General features: G+C 37.9%; 1 protein-coding gene across 8 annotated transcripts in view; it reads right to left on the minus strand.

The window, feature by feature from the left end:
- Positions 1-27,300, minus strand: part of UNC79 (unc-79 homolog, NALCN channel complex subunit) — a 103,215-nt gene that overhangs the window by 55,535 nt on the left and 20,380 nt on the right. For 6 of the 8 annotated variants that reach the window (XM_038180308.2, XM_038180304.2, XM_038180307.2 and 3 more), the window contains 21 exons: positions 25,895-25,983; positions 24,679-24,719; positions 23,408-23,436; positions 22,115-22,344; positions 21,656-21,827; positions 20,365-20,595; positions 17,945-18,135; positions 16,946-17,069; positions 15,865-16,005; positions 14,551-14,772; positions 13,713-13,940; positions 12,876-13,017; positions 12,392-12,471; positions 12,160-12,308; positions 11,477-11,634; positions 10,942-11,123; positions 9,454-9,655; positions 7,521-7,700; positions 6,381-6,446; positions 4,367-4,653; positions 562-744 (listed from right to left, as the gene is read on the minus strand). In XM_038180308.2, coding sequence (XP_038036236.1) covers positions 562-744; positions 4,367-4,653; positions 6,381-6,446; positions 7,521-7,700; positions 9,454-9,655; positions 10,942-11,123; positions 11,477-11,634; positions 12,160-12,308; positions 12,392-12,471; positions 12,876-13,017; positions 13,713-13,940; positions 14,551-14,772; positions 15,865-16,005; positions 16,946-17,069; positions 17,945-18,135; positions 20,365-20,595; positions 21,656-21,827; positions 22,115-22,344; positions 23,408-23,436; positions 24,679-24,719; positions 25,895-25,983 — 3,327 coding nt within the window. The remainder of the gene's footprint in view (positions 1-561; positions 745-4,366; positions 4,654-6,380; positions 6,447-7,520; positions 7,701-9,453; positions 9,656-10,941; positions 11,124-11,476; positions 11,635-12,159; positions 12,309-12,391; positions 12,472-12,875; positions 13,018-13,712; positions 13,941-14,550; positions 14,773-15,864; positions 16,006-16,945; positions 17,070-17,944; positions 18,136-20,364; positions 20,596-21,655; positions 21,828-22,114; positions 22,345-23,407; positions 23,437-24,678; positions 24,720-25,894; positions 25,984-27,300) is intronic. The other 2 variants (XM_072038355.1, XM_038180309.2) reach the window with 2 other exon arrangements.

Below are 27,300 nucleotides of genomic sequence, written 5' to 3' on the forward strand. Positions count from 1 at the left end.
AACACTGTATTTCAACCTGCATCTTAACATTCATTTCTAGCATCTCTACTTCCTTGTATGCCCTGTAAACCTGCAAGAAATATCAGAAGTATTCACAGCTCCATTTCAGTGTGTAAACACACTATATTTTAACAACAGATCCTAAAAAAAAAAAAAGCATCACTTAAAGATTACAAGCTATTAAGCTGACCCCTCATTTAAAAGTTAAAATTTGTTTTAAAAAACAGGGTAGGTTACCCTAAATACTATTCATGACCTTTCTAATTAGCACTTAGATCTTCATACAGAATTTTACTCTTTTCATATCCATTGTTTTTTGTTGTTTTTTTTTTCAAGGTAACAATGGGAAAGACAATAAAGACAGCAGGAACAACAGGTCTGTAGCACAGATGAAAGCCTAACTATTTCAGGCACTGAAATTAAACACAAGGAGTGTTTAATGCAAATCAGACATATTCTTTATAGTTCCTTTCATTTGCAGTACAGATATTGTTCCATGTAATTAAATTTCACTCTGAAGGTGGATTTTAAGGCAGACTCCACCTTTTTAAGACCACTCACCTTATAGAGAATAACAAGTAAAGCTTTTAACCACATCTGCCGAATGTGAGGTTTGAGGGACCACAGCGAGCAGCGAGGAGGCTGCTGAAAGTAATGCCTTAGCTGAGGACAAGTGCAGTATTTCAGTACCTGCACCACCAAAGGAAGAAGGTGTTTTCCCAGGTTGATGTTATAGTCCATCACCTGAAAAGAACATCGTCACAGGAGTTAGCTCACTAAAATCAACTCCACTGGTAATAGCTTTTGATAAAGCAAAATAAGTAATGTAGCTTAGATATTAGTTAAGAGAAAAGAAATAAATGTTTTTAAGAAAGTCTTACCAGCAATTAAAAAATTCTGCCAGTTTGTCAGGCTCTATTTTTAGCTAGTTAGGTAAAATGAAACAAAACAAGATGCATTCAGAAAGCCTTTCATCTTGCATAGTCTAACTTTTAATGTATATACATATGCATATACATACATACATAATGCACATATATACATACATATATTACGCTGGAATAGCTTTATATTGTGGCACAAGTTGATCACACTTTAACAGACAAAACCATGCTAGACATATATCCCATGTTTAACAGACAAGATGCAATTGTGGGTTATCTGGCGGTGGCAGTTTGTTTTTTCAATTAACGCTGCACTGACAATTTTCATTATTTTCTCATCAGTCTTGCAATGCTATCTGTTTCTTTTCTTAAGCCACATGTTCTGGAATCAGGTAATGAGCCAAGAATTCCATTGTAGCTGTAATGTTATGCAGAAAGTCTAAACATGCAACTCTTTAAGGATGATCCAAGAATAAAGCTGATGAAAAGTATCTTGCTATAAATAAAATGTTCATTGTTTTTAAGTGGGAGTGTTGCTGAAGACAGGTTACTGTTATTACTACTAGCCATAATCCTTGCCTCCTTCATGAACACTGATGAGCATCATGCTATTTGGTGCCTATCCTACAGGTTTGAATCCTTATGACTAGCTACAATATAGGCGTATATTCTCACTGCCCTAACACAGTCTTGTGTCTTCTATTGAAAGGGAATTATTAGTTTTGATTATTTTCCTAACAGTCTTTCAACATTAATTATTTTTCTTTAAAGCCATATGTCCTGGAATCAGCAGCTGAACTAGATCATATCAAGGATCCACAAAAGCCCTTCTCTCTGGCACTGACCCAGAATGGCTGATGTCTAGGAAGGTACAACAAAGCAAACTCCAGCACATCCCCTAAGATCTATCACCTTCCTGCAGTTTAAGTGGAGTTGGTGCTTTATCAGGAGCCCTGTATACCTAAACAGACACAAACATCAGTTTCTTCCACATGAACCATTTCCTTCAAGTCTGTATTTATTTATTTATTTATTTTTAGTTTTGCTTTTATTAGAACAAGGGACCTAATTTACAAACACAAAGCTTACCTCTCAAGTTCCCTACCGAACAAGCTGATTAGAGTTTTGTCCCTGTAAGTTGCCTCAAATTTTCCTGCTACATGCATGGACCTAAACAGATGAATTCTACGTCTCTATCTATCCTTGTAGGGTTAGCCTGTTGAACAGATGATGTATAATCACCAAATATGGTCCTCTCAGGCTGAGATACAGTTTTATAGCATCGTTAGGAAAAGATCACCCATACAAGGAAGACAGAACCCTGCCTTAACGCAGCACGTAATGTAACACAGATGGTCCTAAGCTGAGCAGACATATTTTTTTAAGATGTCACAGGAAGATGTGGAATAAATGATGTTACAAACGCTGAGCAGACTTCAGCCTGGGAGGCAGAGCCTGGCAAGGCATTGTAGGTCCCCGTAAGTGCTGTACTTCCCCACCAGACACGACTGTACAACATTGCCACCATGCGGGACAACGCCGAACTGCCTTCAAACACCAACATTTTTCCACTTCCACTGCTAGAAATTGTGTGCTTTCAAGGACTCAAAATATTCAGATTTTATGACACAAACAAAAATTTGATTTTTTTTCTTGAATTGGCCATTACAACCTAGTTTTGAATCAAAACTCTTTAACCAGCAAGTTAGTCCCATCCTACCCTTTGTGGAGCTAATTGTGGAAAGCAAATATATAACAATATTATATATTATATGATATTATATATAATGATATTATATATATTTATACAATAAATAATATTTATTTTATTACCCTTACAGCAACTTTCCAATACCTAAAGGGGGCCCACGGACAAGGAGTAACATTTTAAACTAAAAGAGGGGAGGTTTAAATTACATACAAGGAGGAAATTCTTCACTCAGAGAGCGGTGAGGCACTGGCACAAGCTGACCAGGGAAGCTGTGGATGCCCCATCCCTGGAGGTGCTCAAGGCCAGGCTGGATGGGGCTTTGTGCAACCTGGCCTGACGGGAGGTGTCTGTAATTCTATAACTAGGAGAGAGGGCTGTAACTGAAATGCACCTCTAAGAGTTATTATACTGAGTTTTCATTCTGTAAATGCATCTTCAAATTGTATCAGATAGTATTTCTCTTGCAGCGAAGATTTTCATTGGAAAGCAGCCCTACAGCTCAGAAAAAAAAAAAAAAATCCCCTGAAAATACAAGTTAAAGTTTTTATGCCTTAGACATGGAGACAAATCATGGCCTACTTAAGTCCTCATACAAGCTCTATTTCACTTCAAGGAAGGCAAGATTCAACTATGAAGCTTTTCAAACAGAGATGGTGAATTTGGCTATCCTGAGACATTTTAAAGGCAAAGGAAGACAAAAGGAAAAGACTGATGACTGTGTTACATAGTACTTCTGATAATCAGGTCAAATATGGTCACTGAAGATTGGGTACCCAAACTTGGAAAACACACAGAAAAATGTGGAAGATAATGTCCTGTGATCTAAACTGGCACCTCTCAAAACAGTGTAATAGGCCTGGAATTCCTTTTACACTCTTCAGCTTAAAACTACCAGTGAAAGATTATTCATTACCAATATATAGTAATGATGCCTCAAGATGAGTGGATCAGAGTACATTGTGATAAGGAGGAAGTGTGGAAGTGATGATTACGCTTCATCACAAATAAAAAGAATATTCTGCAAGCGTGACATTTTTTCCAGCCTAGCATTACAAACTGCTCTATCAGTAAGAATTAAGTCTTAGAAGAGCATTGTGAGGTAAGAAATTACAGTCCTCCTTACTCTGAAGATGGAGACAAGAAGGCACAAGGCAAGAAAGTGCTAATTTAACACAACTGTACAGGCAGTTCATCATTTCCACTCCCTAAAAAAAAAAAAAGGTGAGAAGAGAAAGCCCTGGTGCACTCTAAGGAAGGAGGAGAATGAGTCTCCTGCAAAACAAGGAACATCAAAAAGCTTACAGACCATTCTTGTAAGGTTCCGTGTCTTCCTGAATGGAAGGATGGAATGACATGTGAGGAAAGCAAGGCATTTGTAGGCTAAGTAAAGAGAGCAAAGAGGTTTGTGCAGTCTCCAACTTTTCATACAGTGATAATAATCACACACATACACACAACCCTTATTACAATGCCACCAGTGCAGGAAGTTTAGTGTACCAATAGGGAGCTATAAATAATTCAACCCTTTACTTTTTAACTACAGAGCAAAACTCTACATGAAGCACTTGGTTAGACTACAGAGAACCTTCTAAGAGTAAACAAGAAAGTCCTTGCTCCCAAATTCATTTCACCAACTCAAGATGCATTAAGAAGGTTTAAGCAGGATTACTGCACTCAGCCTTTATTTTGGTACAAAAGCAGCCGTGTTACCAGCATTTCAACAACAGGCAAAGACAATTAGCTGCAAGAGATAGTGAGAGCCTTCACCTACTTGTGCTATCCCAGCAATAAAGGCATTAAAGCAGGTTGAAACACGCATTTTTTGTGGTGCAATCATGAAGCATCCTTCCTGCTGGTCATAACCAAGCAAGACATACAGATGGCGCTTGACTGTGTTAAAAGCTTTAGCACTGCTGATATCCGACTCAGCACTGCTCTCATCCTTTGCCATGAACTTCATTAGCACAGTAATCAGCTGATGAACAGTCTGGTGGTCAATCCCAGCATCCTCTGGCAGTAGGTCTTTTATTGTATTATCATTCTCTGGGGAGGGTTGTCCTATCAGTACAAGAGACAATGGTATCAGACACTGGAAAAGACTGCAAGAAGGATACACAATACATCACAAAGTTCTTCCAGAGCCAGTTGCTCCATTTCTGCCCAAATACACCTGGGTGATGTCACAGGAGAGACAGGCATGCATTTCTGAGGGCATTGTTCCTCTATTGCTTCAGTCTCAACAGCACAGTAATATATACTAAGTATACTGAATTACATTTTTCAGCTTTCCCATATTTACCAGAACTGCTTATCTTCCCATTCCAGTGCCCCTCTGACAAGTTGAATATTACCATTCCTTTACTTTCATGTGCATTAAAAGAGAATCAAATTTCATGGTCATCAAATTCTCATCTGGCATAGATTTCAGTTTTCCTTAGCAAACAGCAGACATTAGACTTCACCAGTTGAGAATGCAGCAACTGGCAAAGGTAGGAAATAGGGAAAATTCTATCCAATAATGATTAAAAAAATGAAGATTTCCCATTTTAACACTGAGTCCATACTTCTCTCAGATAACTTGAGCCAAAACGTAGGCATTATAATGGTTTATGTTTGAGACGCTATGTAATATGTGAAAATTTAGGTGGTTTGTTCCCAGACAAGAATCTTGAGACTTCATTTATAAACACTGAATGGAAATAATCAAACAATAGTACTTTGCATTGTTGTCAGGTGAAAGACTAGAAGCTACTTAAAAAGCACAATGAAGCTGACGTGCTGCCACTCTCTGCCCGAGCAGAACAGACTCACTGCACATAACAGTCGCTAACTGGACGTGAATTTTCATTTTCAAATTCCAGTATTTTTTAAATGCAGTGTTACCTGTTATTTTTCAGACCTGCCTTTGGAGTCAACCTCTTCCATCTCACCCTAGGTTTAAGGCCTTTTCTATTATTAAAGATCGTTAGTGCTTAACAGTTCCTACAATAACAACTGAAATCATGAAAAGCAGCAGCTATTTCACACTTCAGTGTGAAAAAATCTATCTTACAATGAATTATTGTGATAAAGCAAGCTGGTATGAAGCAGAATTACAAAATGATCTATTTGTTTTCATTTAATGGATAAGTCTTTTCAAGTATTGGAAATAGCCCTTACTTTTGCAAGAATTGTTTAAGCTGAAGTTTGTAGGACTGACTGTACAAGTGAGATTAGCTTAAATTCTGATCTTGCATTTGGATTGTGCAAGGATTATTAGTTTTAGATCTAGAAAAAACAGATGAGCATGAGGACTAGTTCATTTAAGTGGTATGCATAAAATAAATTATTTTCTACCACAGATGTACAGACTATGTTTAGTAGTTGGTTAGGTTCTTAGAAGGATGAGATACGCTCAGTACTGTCATTGCAAAGTGTTAACAAACGTAAGCCAAACCTTCAAAAAAACAACATTAAGATTTCAGAAAGAAATAATAAACAGTGGGCAGGTAGAGAGGGATAGCCATTTGAGGGTGAGGCACTGACAGCAAAAGCTGGCTGCTTCTGAACAACATCCACCAGCCCTGAAGTAGTACATACAACTGGGGACAACTTTCAATACAAATCTAGAACAAAACTGCAATTTACACTTTTTGGAACCATGCTGTGCTTGTTTCCAAAAGGGTGTAGATCTTGAAAATAGCTTTCATCTTGCATAAGTTTATCTCATGAGTCAGCTAGAAAGCAAGCACTAGTGTCTTCATTTGCTTTTCCCTTTAAAGCACTCCCCTCCTCTTCACACCCACCTGGTGTTTGCTCTGGTGTTCCGCCAAGTGCTGGAGCAGACTGCTCATGTCTGGTCAAGCTCACAGCTTAAAAGAAAAATAACAAACAAACAAATAACAACAACAACAACAAAAAACAAGAACAGCTCTGTTTAAATAAGCAGCACTCATGACTTAAACTTCAGCATACATTCAGCACTAACATATTTATGTTCATTTATTCATGCACTGTTGTCAGGCAGTGAGTGTAACCATTTGAAATGTCACTTCTGTACTATATAGATTTTGTGCGCCCTGTTGTGTAACTCTAGTTTTCTCCATCATTAGGTTTTGCTGGTGGAAGAGTCATCCCACAGGAGCACCTGTGCAGGACCAGAAGTGGGTCAAAAAGGATTATGAAAGAGTTCCAAAATATGGTGTTGCCTGGTTTGGAGAAAATATATAAACCTTTTAACCTAACAGCCCACTAGTGCCTAGGTTTTAACATTTTATCAGTTCCCATATAGGGGTAGGAGCAATGCAAGAGGTCCAATATGAATATAAGATAACTCCATGCTTGAGAAATTCTCTAAATGAGACTGTGTGTAAGCTTTAATTCTAATTCAAATAATATCTGTACGTTGTTTCATACAGGCCTATGATTTTTGAGCACCTAGGCCCTCCTATGAAAGCTGGCAGGAAGAATGTGTTGCATGGACACTGTTTCCTTGTTTTCTTGACAAAGGAATTCTGAAGATTCCAAACAGAACATTTGAGAACTTAACAGTTCTTTTTAAGATGTGTAAGCACATACTGCATACTAATTTGTTATTTGCAATTATTCATCAGTGTAACCAAGGAATTTTTCTATAAACATTTTATCTATTTTAGACAAAATTACTGTCTATTAGCCACAAATAAAAATTAAGATTTATCCACAAACTACTTTTGGAGCATTTTGTCCCAGCATTTTAAACAAACACAGGACAAATGTAACGTTTTGTCTATGTTCCTTGTCAAACACACTAACTTATTATCTGAATACTGCCCAACTCAGTCAAAAACCTAGATTTGCTATCCTGTTTAGATAAATATTTACAATTCCATTGTGTACCTAGCAGTAGGACACAAACCTAAGAGAGAAGATAAGGCTTGTCACAAAAATATAAATAGATACTCAACGAATTTTGGTGGTTAAGGTTTCTGGGAGGGAGAGCGCTCTCTTTGACTCCACTGGTCCCTTCACACTGTCCCTCAGGGAACGTACACTCTTCTGACGGTTACGTGCGAAACGAGCCCTCTTGATCTTCCACATTGCTGCATCACTGAGGTTGGCGACATTTGTCCGGACAGCAGTGATAGCTTTGCAAATGCAATTGACCAAGTTAGGATTCATTCCACAGCATGGTGAGGCCCTAATGCTGCCAAGTGCCAAATGCAACTGGGCCCCAGGTCCCACTCAAGTCAAGAAAGCTTCATATGGGCTCAAGGGGTCCATCTGCAAGGAACTCATTTGCATCTTCTCATTCTGAAATCCATAAAACCCCAAAGAGATTAACTGTGTTTAAAAAATAATGATGTCCCTTCCTTCTGTGAAATTGGACAAAAACAGACTCCTGAACCAAATTGAATTTCAGGCTATGGGAATTTGAGGTGCCCTCTATTTTGAGTACACATCACATTTAGTGCTGATAATTCAAATCCAAATGTGGCCTCCAGTTTTACCTCAAACTGACCTCATGTCCTACCTACACCTATCATCCTGGATCAGTGCCCCCAAAATGCTATGAGGGTGATTATGTGTTTATAGTTGTGTTACCAGGAGTATCTCTGCATGCCTTAATGAAGTCACTAACACTTTTCTATACTTACGTCTAGAGTGCCTTCAAACTGAGTTTTAATAATTGAGTGACTAAAGTCAGTGACCCCATCTCTTGCACCACTTATGCCTTTGAAAAGGCAAAGAGAAAGGTTCAAAGTAATCTTGAAAAGTATCTTTTGACCTTACTTCTGCAGCTAGAGGAGCTAGAAACCAGTGCTGAGATTCCCTTCTCAGGCCACAGCAGTAGATCCCTGCTTTGTGCCAAGGTACTCACATATGAAGAAGAAAATACGTTTGCAGCTCCACTTCTTATGTGGATGCAGCAGGAGTACCTAGGCTTTTTTAGGTCTCCATGAAAGCATAGAAGAAGGCACAAGGCTGCTGAGGGAGCATATGCTGTCCAAACAGCTGTTTCTCACCTCCTCCAAGCAAATCAGATGGAAATAGGTCTGCCTCATGGTCCATCACTTGGGTAAGGAAGTTTTTCATTACAGAGCATATTAAACAACCATGCACAAATTATTTTTAGCCCCCTTCCCCCAGCAGTGAATGGAGAGAGACATAGTATCTCATCAAGAAACCAAGTGCTAACAGGATAAACTTTTGCTTTAGTCACTACAGGAATAGCTAACTGAGCACTGGCTCTAAGAATCTGTGCACCTCTTGTGCTGTGCCCCATGTATTCGGTTGTGTTTCAAGGACCATGCAGCTCCTAGGGCTATCTTTGTACGTATCATTACAGAACAGGATCAGACATGATCTTTGAGAATAGCAATGCTGATAGCATAAAAGCATCTACAGAAGAACAAGTGGGTTAATGCAGGTTGCAGTTGAGTGATTACAGAACCATACCATGTTTCAACCAAGGTTGGCAACCAAATCCTATTGAGAGTAAAATATGATGCCCAAAGGTGCAACGGAATATGATCTAATCTGCATTCAGGCATTCAAAAAGTGCTCACTTTGAGGTACTCTCTTCTGTCCTGCAAGATTACTTAGTTTCAGACAATTTATACAAGTGAGGCTGTCGTGGTTTAACCACGACAGAGCAAAAGGCTGAGATGTCCTTGGCTTAGTATAAGCACCGCTCTGCAACAATTAAAGCATCGGGGTGTTATCAGCACTCTTCTCATCCTAAGCCAAAACACAGCATTCCACCAGCTACTAGGAAGAAAATTAATTCTGTGCTAACTGAAACCAGGACAGAGGCCTACATCTCTCTCAGACCCTTGAACGCAGCTGAAATTCCAGAAGCTGATAAAAGGTGATCAGATTGATTTGGACTCTGCTTACTTGTTGGGAAAGGGAATTCTTTGTTGCAGTCCAGATGAAGCTGTGCTTCCAGAGACAAGGTCTCAAAGCGATTCACAAAGAACTCCCAGCTCAAAGCTGGAATATCCGCTTTTAGAAAATGAAGTAGCAAAAGCTTACTAAGAATTGTGGGCCTGTCCTTGACAACTGTGTCAAACTGGAAATCAAGGCAGAGGCAAAGACCCTACAGAGAAAAAAAAAAAACAACAACAACACAGTACTGAAATGTGAAGACTATAAACATTTTTTTAAAGCAAAGGAAGGTCAAAGTTCTAACTTCTCCCCACAATTTTTAAAGGATAAAGATTTAGCTTCTTTTCCCTCTCCTTTAATTCAGAACTAATGCTACTGATACCAAAGGAAAAGGTAAGTAAGGAGATAAACAAATATGATGTTTATAATGGGAAGTTTCCAAGGTTTTGAGGAATATAAAAGTATGAGCGAAAGTTCTGTTCTACTACACATTTGATTTGCAGTATCAAAGTATTCTTTTCACGTATCCTTGTGTGAGAAAAGGCTTACCGTTATGCAACCGTATCAAGCCCTAGATTAGAAAAATAATGAATTGCCAATCCCAAACAGAGAAAAGATTACGTCGTGAAATGTATCAGAAGGAATTTGTGTCATAAAATGCTTCTTTGTTTTATCTGCACTAGAATTTTAGGCATACTGTAAAGACTTATGTTTGAAAAGTAAATCCAGACGTTAAATATGTAACTGCAGGATGCTGGGACCAGTCTCTGTTCCTCAGTGAACTATACATTTATTTTTCTTAGTTCAAAAGAATTCAAGTTCCCTGAAAACTATTTTGAAAAGATTCTATATGGAATAAAATTAACAAGTATTAACAGTATTTCATAGGCAGCAGCACTAAACTTTTCAAAATATATTTTCATTACATCCTCTAGAGAACTAGAATTGAATTTTATACTATGAGATTTTTTATTTTTTTCCCCTCAAAATCTTATTTGTTTATGTAGGCTTTGATCCATTTTTATATGCACTTCGTTTTAATCATGATAATTTTCATTGGCAAGGCCTCTCACATGCTTAAAATTACATGTCTAAGTAAGTCTTGCAAATATTAAGTCTTGCAAATATTAAGGCCATGTTTGGTTTTGCTTGAATGTATTTTCTCACTATCAGCTCAATAGGATGTAATGAGAATTGCAAAACCGTTTAGTTTTAAAATGAAAAATGCCAGTACATTTTAAAATAATAAAAACATTTACAGCTTTCTATGATAACAGCTCAAATGTCATAGTAGTCCTTTGTAGTCATCAAAGTTGGAGCTCAGGCAGTATCTTTCCCATGTCTATTTTGTGTATATGTCAAATACCAAGACCTGTAAGGCTTGTCTAAAGAGGTATTAGCAGTGACTATGCCACTGTCCACATTAGCCATTTCAAATGTTGGGTCAAAACTCAAATTCCTGTTTCAATGCATTTTTCCCCTGTATAATGAACCTACCTGTAAAGCTGGCCGCTTTATGGTGTCAAGTAGTAGTCCAGCTCTTGTAGCTACTGCTGGATTGACATCTTCCACAGCAGTCAGGAAACAGCAGAATGCATGAGCCAAAGAGTACTTCAGTAGGTGGTTTTTTGTCACGGAGTGGATATCCAAAAATCTGCACAACACAGCCACTTTCTCCACTGTAACAGCCCCCATAGAAAGAAAATATAAATATTAATTCAGACAATGGCTTCTTTATGCCCTTCATGTCTTAATAATCTTATCTCTCCTAGAAATATGCACATCTTAGAAAGTAGCAACAAAGAACAGCTGGGAGGTGTTATTGTAGTTTTGGTCTTGCTCTGATTATCCAGAATGCCTTATATTCTCTATTCTATTGCATTTTTGTGCCATAGTTTTGCATTCAACTACCTCCCAAACTCCCCAAACCAGCAAAAAGATGTAATCACCCATTACAAGTCTCGTCAGTTACAGCAGAGAAAGCTATAGCTCTTCAGTGAAGCAACAAGGAGCATATGTTTCTCAGGCTTACCTGCTTCAAACCTCATCTTCCAATCTTTGCTGTTAAAATTGCTGTTTATGATTGTCCAGAAAATGTCAGCTCCATGGGGAAGTGAAAGTGCATGAAGAAGTAGTGGGACTGCCAGAGAAGAAAGCTGAGAGAATTCAGACTTCACAACTCCCCATAAGCTGGAAAGACCAAACACAGCAAGTACGCTTATAAAAGCACTCCCTTGACATACTTTCTTCTAAAAGCCCACACTGTATTGTTAGAGGGAATGCACTTTTTGTGAAAATCTCTATAAGCCATCCTGAGCCTTAATGAGAATACTGCAGAGTTGCTGTTAGGTGAATAGAGCCACTTGGAAATCTTCAAATGCAACAGTTTTTCTTGAAAATCCAGGTTCAAATATTGCTAACATTGAAACATTTTAGATTTAACAAGATTTTGCTTAATTCAAGGCACAACAGCCATGAAACATAATCTGTGCTATAAATCAGCATTTTCAACATGACCAAGTTCAGCACATGAGCCATGTCAACCACCTTGACATCATGAGTGACGTACATTCACAAATCACTATGATAGCCACACTTCTCTATGACCTTCTGTTAGTTTTCCCTACTAAACCTGCAAATTCTTTAATGTCACAAATGAATGTATAGTTGGGGAATCAAAAAAGTATGAAAACTAAACTTGTGATTAAAACCTACCTTGCAATCAGCATGTGATCTTGAATATAGGCAAGAAATTGTGGATGGTCCTTTCTTGCTATGTACAGGCATTCCCCATGAAGACAAAGAATCTTCAGACAATTCAGCATGTTAAAAAGAATGTCTGGTTCTTCAAATCTTGACATTTCCTGTGTAAGCAAGATGCACTACTCTCAACACAGTGAAACTGCTTAACTGAAAATTCAAACTAAACAAACGTCATTAATTTTACCTGCAGTATTGTGTATATGAGCTTCAAGGTAACTGGAAGTTGCTGATAACAAAATTTTCTTTCTGTGTCATTCTTTATTGCTGTTAAAAAAGTAAGTTACATAAATTGGTGACAAATTCCCTTCATTTGTTGATTCAAAGTGAAACTAGAGAATGTGAAAGTAATCAGAGGTAAATTAATTCTTGCTATCAATAACACTGATGTCAGTTGAGTTACAACTGCACAGAATTTGGCATCTAATGTTTTGCTACTTTATATGTCCACAAAGCCACGATTTCTTCTAACACTTTTTGAGACCCAGTCACACTTGCAGCCAACATAATACAGCCTTCCTATTGATAAGTTGAATTAAATGCATGAGAAAAAAAAAGTGACTATGCATTGTTGGACCTGAAAAACTGCTTCAAAACCTTGTATTCTATACAAGTGAAATGTTTCATTTAAAGCCTCACTTAAATACTCAGTCTTCTCACCCTGAACCTACCAGCATTTTCTGTGGTCTCTGTGTGATTTCCTGGGTTTTCTCCATGTTTTGGTGCTGATTTGTCATCTTCTTCTCCTTCAGTTCCTATAATAAACTCAGGTCTAGTATACAGAAGACTATCCTCAAGGTTATCTGTGGGCTCCTTTAAGAACATAGTAGGTTAAATTCATTTACTGATGTTTTCTGTATACATTAAGCCATATCCTCTTGTTTAATATTTAGTGTGGATAAGCTGAGCCCAAATGACACACTGTCCAGTTTCCATGTACACTCATGCATTCAAATCACCTGCATATCTAAAATTCTGCATCAGCAAATGGATAGACAATAAGACTGTGTTTCAAACATGGATTTACATGATAGCACTTAACAGCTATTGTATATGCATATTGGAGCTGAGGGGCATCCAATCACACTGGTTTCACTTAACCTGTCCTCCTTTCTCAGCATTTTCAACAGTCAACCATCAACTAAGATTTTTTAAGTTGCCCACTTGACATCTGATTCTCTCAAAGTCATTAATCATTTGAAGATACCCATTCTTAGCTTTTAAAAGATGAAAAGCACTAAGTATTAACATTTCACATTTTATTTAAGATGGTATCATAGGAGTGTACTTCCAAAGCAGACAATGGTGACAGGGAGAAGAGTTCATACTGGATGAATATTGCCATCTTCCCTGTGTTCTTTAAATCAATTCAAAGCCAGGAGATTTTAAATTCAATGGCATTTTTGCTTTAACCTCCCAACTCTTCCATGCCATCACAATGCAATGAGCAAGATGAAGTAGAGAAGTTATGTGCCAGTAACAGAGATTCTTTTTCTTACTGTACTTACCACAAGTCTGATTTCTTCTTTTGGAGCAAGCTGTTCCAGCAGCTCAAAACCCAGCTGGTAACACAGAATGCTGGACTGACACAGACCACATTCAACTGCTTTTTCATCTTTCTGACAGCTGTGAGAACCACCCCAAGGTGCCTGGAACACATTGTTTATGATGGATATTATATCTTTTGAAATGCTGTTCTCTAAGCCCAAAGTGACACCATCATCCTGGAGTTCCATCTGAAAGGGAGTGAAAAGAATAAGGACTTATTACTTATTTAAAAAAACAGAGCGCAGTCCTGCCTATTCCTACATTTGTTCCAGTGAATTGCATTACTGGGATGAGAACTGAGATAAACTGCAGCTCATAATTTTAAATTGCCACTGGTGTTCACAACAAAGCTTGAACAGCTGGAGTAAGATTTTGAAGGTAATTAGACAATTTCAAGCACAGGTAAATTAACATTACCTGGAGACAGTTATCCAAAACACTTGGGCTGAGATTCACAATGTATAACTTTACCTATCCAAAAATTATGCATCTAATCTAAGGCCATCAACAAGCCCCTGCTTCTAGTCTGTAGCAATAGCTGTATCTCCAAGGAGAAGTTCATTTCATTGATATGAGCCACCTAACATGATGTGGAGGTATCTACCTTCTCTTCACTGACCATGAACCCACAACTCACGTATGGGTAAAGCCACATGAAAGCTGCAGAAAGGTTTCAATGCCTTGTACTTCATACCAGTCCCTCAGCATAAAGGGACTCAATACAGGATCAAAGGAGAGACAAAAGTGACTGCAGAACTTCACTGCCCCTCAGCATGGATGTTTTTCTTCTGCAAGTACCTGCTTCAGGATGAGATCAAACATCAGAATGAAGCAATTAAGATTCATTTCATCATCCTCACAGTCAAAGTCAATTGTCTTTCCACTGGGGTGTCCAAAGTTCTTGAAGGGACTGTGAAAAGGACTACGTATTGGACTCCGAAAAGGGCTCTGGAAAGGACTTGGGAAAGGACTCAGCATGTTGTTCTGAACTCTGCGCCCAGGGTCAGAAGCAACGCTTACCTGAAGACATATAAAATAAACATGTCCAAATGAATGTTAGGCATTTAAGCAATCTCATCCTATACAAGACTGGTAAATGTCAAGAACTTTGACAACCTTATCATTTCCTTTGGTAGCTTTTTTTTTTTTTTTTCAATCTATGTCCCTTAGTGCTATTAAATGATAAAATATGGTATAAGTACAATAATCATATTCTGCACAGATGTATGTATTCTCTTAGGTTAAATGGCTGTCATTCATTACCTTATTTCCACTAAAAAGGAATTTTACCATCATAAACAGAACAGAAAATTGGTGCAGACAGTAAAGTGGTCATCAAGTTACAACAATCTTCCCCATGATCCAGACATACCAACTTCAGTAGCAGGAAGCTAATAAATGTGGGTGCCTTGCAGTACTCACAGCAGTATAACTAAGGCTACACCAAGGATACAGGTAGCTGGAAATGAACTAGATATAACAATAGCAAGACATGCACTTCTGCACAGATTTACATTCAACCAACACACAGACCACCTACAACACCGTCAGAACCTTCAGTTGTTCCAAGGAGATAAACAGTTAAGTAACTCAAGGTCTATTTTTAGGCCAGCTATGGTCTGGAATACCAGACAATAAGATTGTCCTTTTTTTTTTTTTTTTTTTTGCTCAGTTTAGAAATGGTTACAGGCTAGTTGTACTCTCTGCTGAGCTACATCAGAGTTTAGAAGGACTACAAGAAAAGAATCATCAATCGTCTAGATGCTGTAGGTCCTTAAATCTAAAGAGCTGACCTTCAAGCACCCTTTCTGCTGTCCCTCACGCATTCTGTAGGAGATGTTTGCAAACATTTTCTTCCAGACAGACAAGTTTCCTTGGCATCAATTTTTGCATCTCTTGGAGGGGGAAAAAATGCAGGGAAACAGAAGTAAGTTCTGGTCTGTCATCCTCCCAGAACATCCCTAGGCCCACCAAATTTGTACCTCAATACAAAAATTCACTCTAACTGTCCGTTAAAAATAAATAAATAAATAAATAAAACTTTTTAATTCTTCACATGCATTCTATTAGGAAAATTGTTCAAAGCAAAAGAATAAGAAGGATAAATGTTACCCTCCGAGCTGCAAGATTTCCCGCCAGCTCACTGGCTCTGGATTTTCTTTGATTTGCTAACTCTTTTACAGAATTAACTCCATCAGAAAACATACTGATTAGTAACTGAAGAGGAACAACAATGTCAAGTTCAGATAACACCTGAGGAAAGACAATAAGTAAAAAAAAGCATGAGTTTCGAGATTGATAAAAATATCAGCTACTTTATAAGCATATTTATCACATCATATTGAGTTCAGCAAATTTCATGCATTTAATTTTGGGATTTGTTCATGTGAGCTGAGACCTTAGGTTTCTCTTCAAATCAGGGCAAAAGAGAAGTGGCAAAACAGTGCATTTTCAAAATATTTGTTGGCATGATGCTTGGTGCACATTGCGAACAGTTTTATGCATAAACACATAGGTATGTGAAACTGGTCCACAAAAAAGTTTATGCGAAGCAAAAATATTACAAATACTTGTATGAATAACTATTACCTAAAATAGGATTCCTGTAATTATTCTAAGAATCCAGCCAGAATGGTAGCCTATAGATGTCAACATACTGACAAGATTGGTTATCTGCAAATCACAGTGGTAATATGAATTAATAATGAAGATTATCGGTATTATTCTGAGGTGCTGTGGAAAATTTTATAGCCTTTTGAATTGACTGTCCCCAAAGCTGACATGATTTTTCTTGTAGTATTTGAATACAAATATTGGGTGAATGCCAGTGAATATTGACAAATAGGCAAATATAGCACGAGACTGACAGAGAAGCAGGAAGTGTGGTGGGTACAGTGATAGTCTGATCCAGTTCTTCAGATGTGGCAATGACTACAGCTGCTTCTACAGTTTGGAATTAATTTTGGAATTTACAGACCAAATTCTGTGGAGACTAAGGAGTTCTGCTGACAGAAAGTCAGAGATAACTGAATGGCCCTAAAGACACAACCAAAGGGAAAATAATTCCCAGGACCTGTCTACCAACCACCTTACTCAAGGGGCAGAAAGGTTCCATAATCCCTGGTAAGTGGCTTCTTTCTTCCTCTCAAAATCATAAATCAAACAGCATGACTTGTCAGGAGAGTACACTCACATGCAGCCAAAGCAATGCTTGCTCTTGCACAGAGGATGGATACCCTGTGAATCGACAACTAATGAAGCCAAACATCTCCTCCATGGAGAAAGGAAGAGGGCAAAGTTCAATGTCAAACATTTTGCTGAAAAGGAGAACAAAACAAAGCATCACTGAATTACTACAACATACACACTGTAAACTATGAAAACAGAAAATTAATAGAAAGGCAATCTCATAACCAGCACTGATGACACTTCTGGTGTTTTATTTGCATCCTCATTCTCCAGGGGAGTTGCGCTAGGTCGATGATACCACCTGTCCTGATTGAACATTATTGCCCTGAATTTATTGATACACCTTAAGAATTTGTACTACATCTCATCTGCCCAGTTACACTTGATTTCAAAATCCAATGTATGGGAAAATTTTCATCTTACCACTCCATCACTATTCCTTATTCACACTAAACACATTTTCATCAGTCCCTACAAATGCGAAATTACAGGCAGTTTCAGAGCCTTTTACACAGTACAAAGCAATGTGAAGCTGGATTGTGAAAGGTATACACCAAACATGAAATTATGACTCCAGTAGTCACCACCCCTATTCTGGTATTTTCTTTGCTCAATGGGGGAAAATAGTAGTTAAATCAATACAAATCAACTCTCTTTCAGTGCTAGTTCTACTAATCCCCAATGTATCTCCTCAACAGCTGGCCAGAAGGAGAAAAATGCTTCCTTCATCATGCTACAGGAAGCCACGGAAAGCGTGCCTTGTTCAGAGCAAAGAAGCTGATTCAAGAATATCAGCATCAATAAAAGGAAACTTTCCCAAAGCTGAACTGCTCTAGTCTAAATATAATTCATGAAAAATTCAGCAGCATTCACTTGCTAGTCTATTGCACACCAGAGAGCAGGCTGAATGGCATTTTTATTCTTTGTCAACATTTTATTGCACTAATACCCTCAAAAATCAACATAAATAATTATAAAGTGGTTTCTACAAATACCTACATACCTTAACACTTCCCGGAATTCTTTCAGTTGATTATCAGGCACTTCTGTCCTTATAGCTTCCAGCCACTCTGGCATAATACATTCCCACACCGGCTGGTTTATTACATTGTACGGAATCAGGCAAAGGATTCGATTCAGCCCTTCTTTTAATTGGGTCACAGCACTACACGATTTGTCCCAGTATCCACCAACCTGTGGGCATTTCCAGGAATGATACTGATGAGCAATATTTCTAATCCCTATAACTGGTCCAGCACCAATTTGCTCAGCATATTGCAGCCAAGAAATCATGAAGGATGATTATCAGCACCTGCCAGCCTGAATTGAGAATACGGCCATGGGGATTATGTTGTTTTTTTCCTCTCTAGTTTCACCCACTATCTAAGAAGCACTGTCCAAGATTTAGATGAAGTATGCTTACTTCCAGGCCATGACACAAAATAATCCCCAATTGTTTACAATTCTCTGTGAAGGACAGATTTGTTTGGTCAAACTTACACCTTAAAGTATTTGCTCTGGGCCACTAGAGTGCTGGATCTTTTCTTTTTGAAAGTTTAGTCCTTTTGTGTTTTGGGTTTTTTTGTTTGTTATTATTTCTTTGAGGGAAGGTCCTGAGTGAAGGAAGCCAAAAAATATACTTCTAAGTACATAAATAACTAGTCTACAGAGACTAATTATTCTAACTGACCTCAGCTCACATCTGCTGTTCCTTACTAATGGCTCTAGAGATGCCTGCTGTTTTGGCAGCAACTACTGGTAATCTCAGCCAACAAACTATTTTTTTCTCCATTCATCACAGCTAATTTCATGGCTGTTTGTCTTCATGTTCTAGTGAACCTTTGCAAATCTGGCAAGTTGTCAGTCTAGTCTTCAGCACTGCAGTGGGGGGTAATAAAACTTTTAAAAGGGCTGGATCCAAGACAAGAAAAAGGTCCACAATAGACTACAGCATGAGGTTCAGCCCTTTCTCTTCTTAGTCTCAAACTCAAGATCTGCTTTCTTCAATTCTAACACCAGTGCATCCATTCACCTTTCAAATTCCTTCAGCTGTCCTCCAATCCTCCCACACAGACAAGGTCTATCTTCAGAGAGGTGGTTCAGAGTAAGACTTACACATATGTTGGTCTGCACTTGCACAGCAAATCCCATTTACAAGGTAATGAAAAATCTATGGATGCACACTTCATCCCTGATAATATTATGTATCACACCAAGTCTTTATGGCTCTTCCTATACTAGCCACTGAATTCTATGAAATAAAACAAATGTCCAAAATGTATCCAAAGAGAGGAAATGAAGCTGGTAAAGGGTCTAGAGAACAAGTCTTAGGAGGAGCAGTCTTAAGTTGCACCAGAGAAGATTTAGGTTGGGTATTAGAAAACTTTTCTTCACTGAAGGGGCTGTGAGGCATAGGAACAGGCTGCCCAGGGAAGTGGTTCAGCCATCATCCCTGGAGGTATTCAAAAGACATGGAGATGAGGTGCTTAGGGACAGGGTTTAGTGGTAGACTTGGCAATCCTAGGTTAATGGTTGGACTTGATTATCTTGGAGGTCTCTTCCAACCTAAAGGATTCTGTGATTGGCCATTTAACATAAGAAGGTCATGAAATTAAAGTTGTCTCTGAATTCTGCAAAAGCACATCTATAGCTGGCAGCAATAAATGTGGAAAAAGTCTTACACATCTCACAAAGTTCCTATTTTCATCCTGATACCTAGTTTTCTATAGCAGAATATTCATGTATCTATTCATGCATGCCTTCAGTATCCAAGTTAAGTGGTAAGTTCTGTTTCACAATTAAAGGAGACGGTAAGAAAGACTTTTTCTAGGAGTGATTCCAGCAGGAGTCTCACTTAGGCACCCTGAATGACCTTCCAGGTAAGTCTCCTTCCTTCCATCAGCAATAAGGCATATACCATGGCGGACTAGTCTCTTAACTGAAATTAGGTATCCAAAGCTACAGGATAACAGTATGCTCAAAATTCCCTTCAGTTACAACCACGTGATTTCATGAATCTTACTTCACAGCTGCAGAGATGAAGTATGCAAAGAACAAATAAACATATTAGTAAAGCAGACTAGTAAAGGACAGGCTCATACCTAGAAGCTGGCATGTGAAACCTGTTTCTCAAGAGAAATTTTTATGTTTTGGCAGCATAACGGAGATGTACAGCTATTGAAAAAGCACAGTATCTTTCAATCCCCAAAATATTATTCCACTCTGTCTTCATATTACTGTAAATAATCCCCCACCTCTGGCACAGTAAAACCAGAAAAGCTATAAGAGAAAAAAATCCTGAACTCCACTGCTCCTTTACCAATATTTATTTTGCCTTGAGAGGGCTGGGGAAGAAATAGACTTACTCTATTTTACGTTAATGTCTATGGCAAATAAATTAACCTTCAGATAAATTACCCTCACCCTGGCAAACTCCATTGGTTTAGGAAGGAGGCACATAACCATGACATCAAAGCGAACATCACAAACTGTCTTCAACCACTTAGTAACAAACTGGGGTTTCAGTTTTTCAACCAGGCTACCAACTTCATCATCCATCATGTAAGCTGTAGAGTGAAACCACTGGAATACCATGCTAACCAGCCTTGCTAAACTCTCTGTGGGTGTATTCTCACTGGGAGTGCAAAGGCTCACCTGCAAGACAGAAACACAAATCTAGATTTAAAGGTGGGAAACTTGAAATGCTTGTCTACTATATTTTGCATATTTTCAGAGATACATGGATGCAGAGACAGATTACATAGACAGCAAGTGAGCTGATCAGTTTTAAGTAGAACTTGGCACAGGATAATTGAAAAAACATTTCCATAACCAGAAAATAGCAATGAGAAGAAAAAATTAAGCATTGAATTTCTTTGTCAGTTTCAACACTGAAAATTTAAATACAGAATGCTGCAACAAACTGAAACATTCTGGTTTAAGCTTTGAGATTACTTTTAAAAGTTAACCCAATGTCCAGTAAAATATATGATACAAACACACATACAAAATGTAGAAATTGTAAAGATAAACCAAATGAAAGGTTTCAAAAAATCTGAAAGAGGATGTTTACTTGGTATAAGTGATCTTTGCTTTACAAAAGGGTTATATATTTGTCCTCATTTGGGGCAGGAATATGAGCTTTAAGACCTCAAAAATTCTCACAGAATGATTAACAGTAGTCTTCTCTCTGTCTCCTAACTTACTTTTTTCTGGAACAGTATCTTTACTGTAAAACTGTCCCAAAGCTGAGACAAAGTTTGTACATGAATTCACAGATCAGCCACATTGCTAAATCCATAATGATCTACTGATGAGCTTTTACTACCATCTAGAGACGAGAAACTTTCAAGTTAGGTTCTGCACTGAATCCAAAGAAGAAAAAAGGAAAGGGAATTGCCTCTTAGGGTTAAAATAACGGCATTCAGCAGAGAACATTCAGCAAATGACATTCAGAAGACAGAGAGATAATAAAAAGCTGAAGAGGATGAGTAGCTATTATACACTCAATAGAGGATTCAGAAGGCAGTGAGAAGCTCCATCCAAACCAGTTCTGTAATCTCCAAGTCTAAGAGTATCACAGAACTCCATTTTTCTTACAAATCAGAAAACTATCCAACTAAAATTCAGACAATGGGAAAAAGAAAAAAAAAAAAAAAAAAAAAGACAGAGATAACATCCAGGCTTCAGAAATAGAAGAAAAAGATTTTCTTACCAAGAACCAGATTCCAAACTGGCTTAGGAGGCGTTGGTCATGTTTGTCATCATCTTTATTATCAAAGTCTGTGTTGTCCAGGGAGTGATGGGAAGATGAGAGGCCCATCTGCCTCCTGCGGTTGAGCTCATACTCCCTCTGCTCAGCATGGAACTCTGCTTCTTTTAGCAAGCTACAAAACAAGTTTGTGGTCAGTGAATACAACCTTCCTGCACTGGATACAGGTATCTAATCAAGGATAATTATGGATGAAGACATCTGATGTCAACATTTTCCTGAGAACAGTAATAAAGTAAGATTAGATTGAAGGCTGAACACTTATATGAGGACAACACTCCCAGATGATTGGTGCTCTGCTTACAGCAGCAGGAGTTCTGCACCCTGGCACTATGCAGACAATATTTAGATAAAAACCCAATCCTGCTTTACATATTTATGCTGAATAACCAATAACATTACCTGATCACAGCTTCTACAGTACACACAAGCTCCTCTGCCCCACACTCCCGTGTATTGATTGGGGGTGGTGAGGTCTGGTAAAGGTGGGTTTCTGCTGCTGCCCCAACTTCACTGCTGTGATGATTTGAATGGCATCTTTTGCAATAGCGCACTGGCCTGTTTCCATGGCGGCCACAGCATCCTGCTGAGAAGCACGTAACAACAGCTCTTCTGACATGGGAACTACAGTTCTGGAAAATAGAGAGATTTTATTAGGACACAAGTATCAAGCAGTGGAAATGAAAGCAGTGATGAGAGTCTGCAGTGAGGAACTGGCTCAAGTGCTGGTTCTTTTCAAATTCACTACGCATAAGTACTAACATGTAAGAATCCTGAACCAAGTGTCACTGAGCTTCCAAGAGAAGCTCAGCCCTTAATGATGGGCCTGGACTTAAATGTCACAATTGCTCTTCTTCAGGAACAGGCCAAACCAAAAGTTAAGTCATCAACCTCTATTTTCTGGCTTGGAGAAACCTTTAAATTTTACAGTAGATCTCTTAACCTCTGCTTATATTTCAAAATGTCGCTAAGTTTCATATGGCAACTGACAGATCCTTAGGAGTATAATCAATGTTGACACATCAGTTTACTCTATGTAAGAATCTGGCTTATCATAAGTAACTGTCCAAACCTCTGAAATATGCTCTACCTTCACTTTTGCCCTCTGGTAATCTGGCCCAACATTCTTTACCTCTGGTAATCTGGCCCAACTTTCTTTACCACACCAGATCTACAATATATTATATACTGTAATCCTCATTATTAAATTGTTATTAAATCATAGTAGCTGGTATGTTTTGCAAGCAGATTCTTTTTGTCAGCAGTCTTTTTACAGCATTGAAGACTTTCAGTCCATATATTTAAAATGATTTACTGTTTACAGTAGGAGTTTTGTCCAACTTTGGATTAACCCAGGACTTCAGAAAGACAAGACGATATAAAACACTTAGATTTAAAATTCATCTTGTGATGTATCTTCCTCAGAAGCAGACAGAATCACAACTCAGCTCAACTGCATAATTAGATTGCCTTACTAATTATGTCTTCAATAAAAACCTTCAACTCCAATCAAATATCAGTAGTTCAAACAAAAAGAAGTCTTGCTGCTAAATCATTCCCATCCACCAACAAATGCATACATGGATAAATTGTGAAAATTTGGAATGGTACAAAAAAGAATGCACCACACAGGAATGGAATGACATTACACACAACATCAAATCATGCCCCATCACACAAATGACTTAATCTTACCTTCTTCTGACATATAGCAGAAATTTCAGCTGTAAGGGGAAGGCATACAAAACATCAACACAGAATGATGATCCTTCTGTTTTACTATGGCAACCATGGCAAAATGGAATTGCTGCAAGGAAGTCGCTGAAGCTAAACTTGTGCTTCCAGATATAACTGAAAACTCTAAATCTTTTGTATTGCATGAGGTGTGATACTGTATACTTGGGCTTACTAGCTATTCCTGCACTGAAATGAAAGAACAGCCTTGGTAAATTAAGTGTGGTGTGCTGTGCATCCCATCCACCTTGCTCATGCTTCTGCCTCATAGACAGACTTGTAACAGTACTTCTGTTGGTATGCTAATGTGACTGGCATACTGTGAGAGACATGGGTCAGATGTGCCTACACTGACTGTGAAAGCTGGCAGGAAGAAAGATTAGTGCATTTAGACTCACAATGTAGATGTAGCCACCATGTCTGTGGCCCCTAACTCCATAGAGAAATGTTTGTAAATTCAACCTGTAGTCAGTACCTACACAGTCGTTTGCCCCAGCAATATCCGATTCAGTAAATGTAGGTGGCTGAGCACTTCCCTTAAATAAATGAAACATTCTGTAATCTGGATTATGTTACAAGTGTAAAGAGATGGCAAGAAAAATCTCCACTGCCTAAAACTTTTCAGTTTGCAGAACAGAGAGGGAGGGGAGTGTCTTTGTTCTGCCCTTGAAAACCACAATTTAGAGAATATGTGACTCTCCTTTAAGCCCAGGAAATTCTACTTAGTCTGTCAACAAGTTTCGTCTGCACTCTGGTAGATAATACCAAACACTTTCACTGGTCAATAGACCATGAGGGGATCAATGAAAAATATTTTATATCCTTTTCTGGTATTCTCTAAAACTTTCTGTTCATACAGTCAATTTTCTGAAGCCTTAAAAGTTCTAGAATCAAAGCCAGGTTACCAAAAGAACCAGACCCTTTTTTGGACACAGACACTTTTAAAAAATTTGGCCCCACTTATGGACACTTCAAGAATTGAAAATCTATTTAATTGTCTTCGTTTACTCACACATGACGAGTTACATACTATTTCAAGTAGAGGACTAGTTAATTCTCCATAGTACTTTAAAGACATAAAGCAGCATTAAATACAAGCTACTTCAAAATTCTACAATATTCCTTTAAAATAGAATGCAGCATTTCAAGTAATAGAGTATGCAGAAAAAATCAGTGAGGATAGTGTTGTACAATTATGTTTAGTTTGCACCTACCCTTGAAATACCTCTTACCTTGTGGTAGAAGAACATCAATCAACCATTCACTGTGATCCCTATAAAAATTATATATCTAATTAGCTTTTCATTTCTTTTTCATTCATTTATTTTTGCACATAGGAAAGTTATCTAAATTAATGTGGTAGGATGACTTTATTCTGAAGCAGCATTTTTACATGGTTTCATAAATTGCAAGCTGGTTTACATTACTTCTCTTTGTTGTGCCTGACTTATTGAAAATTACCACTCTGAGACTGATATTTCATGCTCAAAGCTTTTAAAAGTTACTTTTAAGTCACTAATTTATTGAATGAAAATAGTGTGTGCTCTGAAAGTTTGAGGACTAAGAAATGATAGTGAAGAGTGAAAGACAAACGTGGAAAAAAAAATTGTACTTATACCATTTACTGTAAGTCTCCTCAGAAGCTACACTTCTACTAAATTCAATTACTTAACCTGCAGCTTTAAATCAGTAACTTAAAAAACTAAAATGATTTCCACAATACTGCTCCTTCCTGCAGCTGGTATGATACAAAGGTGTCTGTTAAACTGAGGCCGAACAACAAAAACAATAATGCACATATAGATTCTGAACTAACTGTAACCTTGCCCATTGGAACTAATGATTGGAAGTCACCTTAAGTATTAGTAGATCTTGTAAAAAAAAAGTGTATAAAATTTCCAATTAAAAAAAAAGTAAGTGAGGTTAATTCATTTCAGGATGTAGTCCTTCATGAGCTGGGCAGGCTTGGACCAGTTTTAATTCTTTATTCTGCTGCTTCACAGTATGTGATAGACAATAATCTGAAGCACATACTACAGAAGAGCAACAAAGTCTCTGTGATCTTTCATTGTAACATACATTTAATGACAACTAAAAGATGTGGAGAAAAAAAATAATTAATAACCAAAAGCCTGCACATTAACAAGATTCCCCTATCACAGTTAATTCATCTCACACTATCTATTCATTCAGAGATCTTAACTTCAAGGCTCATTACTGTCCAAGCTAGAAGTGCTAATCATGTGGGGTAAGTTTCTGTAATCCTTATTCATACTGAGTTTCACTCTGCTCAATTTATTTCAATTGGGGTTAACTATACAAATCATATGCTAATCATACAAAAAGAAAAAAAAAAAGCCAAACACTCTTCTGTAACAGACTGTTCTGAACTGCGACATTTAACTGACAATACCTGATCATTTTCTGTCTCTTAGTATATATACCTACCCTGCAATTCTCTGGCTGCATTCCTCACAAAGATAAAGGGGGGGTGGTTTATCACCCAAAGCCACAGACAAGGATGGATCAATGCACATCTGAAACACAGAGAAGGAAAAGGATTAACACATCTGCCCATGGAATTTCACTGAGGAAGTGTTTGATGCAGTAATGTTAGTACAAAATATGTAATTAACATTTTGGTAACTGTTTAGAGCATTTAGTATTCAGAAAGATGATACCAAGCATATGGCAATAGAGGATCTCAAGTCATTTCTAACAAAGAAAAGGACGTAACTGAACATGAGAGCCTATGGGAAAAGAACAAGGCATGTTCCGATATCAATATTGGATATTCGCATTCTCAAGGACAAGTATCTTTTGTGTTATACATTCATATGTATTAACATTACATAGTCACAACACACTTCTTATTCTTTCCAAGACTCAGTCACTGAGAAGACCCATTGCTCATGGCAAGGCAAGGTAAAAGCCCAGATTTCTCTCTCTGAATATATGCCTCTTCCAGCAAAACCTAATTTTCAGTCATCATAGCTGTTAACTACCCAGCACAATTCCAGTGACAGAATAAAGACTATGGACCAGTAGCTACCCTGACAGCATAGGCTGCCAAACTTAAAACTTATGTCCAAACTTAAAAAGAATGTACTTCGTCTTGCATTAGCTTTTATCCTTCTACATGTCCGTCAATTACAGGCCAATATGCTTAAACATGCATTTGTTTAAGCACTTTGTACTACTTAAGGAAAAGTTGAAAAGTAGCATGCATACACAGTATCTTAACCATTTAAAATGTTTCTTACTCCACCAAAGTGCTTTATAAAGACAAATGCCTTTTTGACTGTTTCTCATCTTTGTAAATCAAATTTACATTTGTCTATCCAATAGACAACAGGCTGCATTCTTCCAAGTGGTGACAAATCATGACTGCTTCAGTCACACAACAGAAGCATGACTGCTTCTGGTTTGCTCTGCTCAGTGATTAGTCTCAATGTAGTGATCATTACAACATGAAGCAACACCTTCCAGCTTTTCTTCCTATGGAAAGGGATCACAGAGAATAATTGAAGTGGGCATCAAAGTGGTCCATTGTAGGGCTTGTGGGATGCATCACCATTAGGCCAATCAGTATAGCAACCTCTGGAAAAGGCTAACGGAAGAACTTTTTGACTAATTATGTTACTATATGAACTGATGCTGGGAAAATTGGTTGTATCTACATATTTAAGTATATACCAATCTAATTAACTAATTAGTATGCCAAAATGTAGAATGCACTGGACTTGGGATTCTATTCTTGTCACTACGACTGAATAGCTCTATGATCCTGGGCAAACCATTTTACTTGTTATCTTGTGTATTAGCAGGAAAGTTATCATTTACCTCCTCTTAAA

Source organism: Anas platyrhynchos, chromosome 5 (genome assembly GCF_047663525.1).
Source record: "Anas platyrhynchos isolate ZD024472 breed Pekin duck chromosome 5, IASCAAS_PekinDuck_T2T, whole genome shotgun sequence".
Lineage (NCBI taxonomy): Eukaryota > Metazoa > Chordata > Aves > Anseriformes > Anatidae > Anas > Anas platyrhynchos.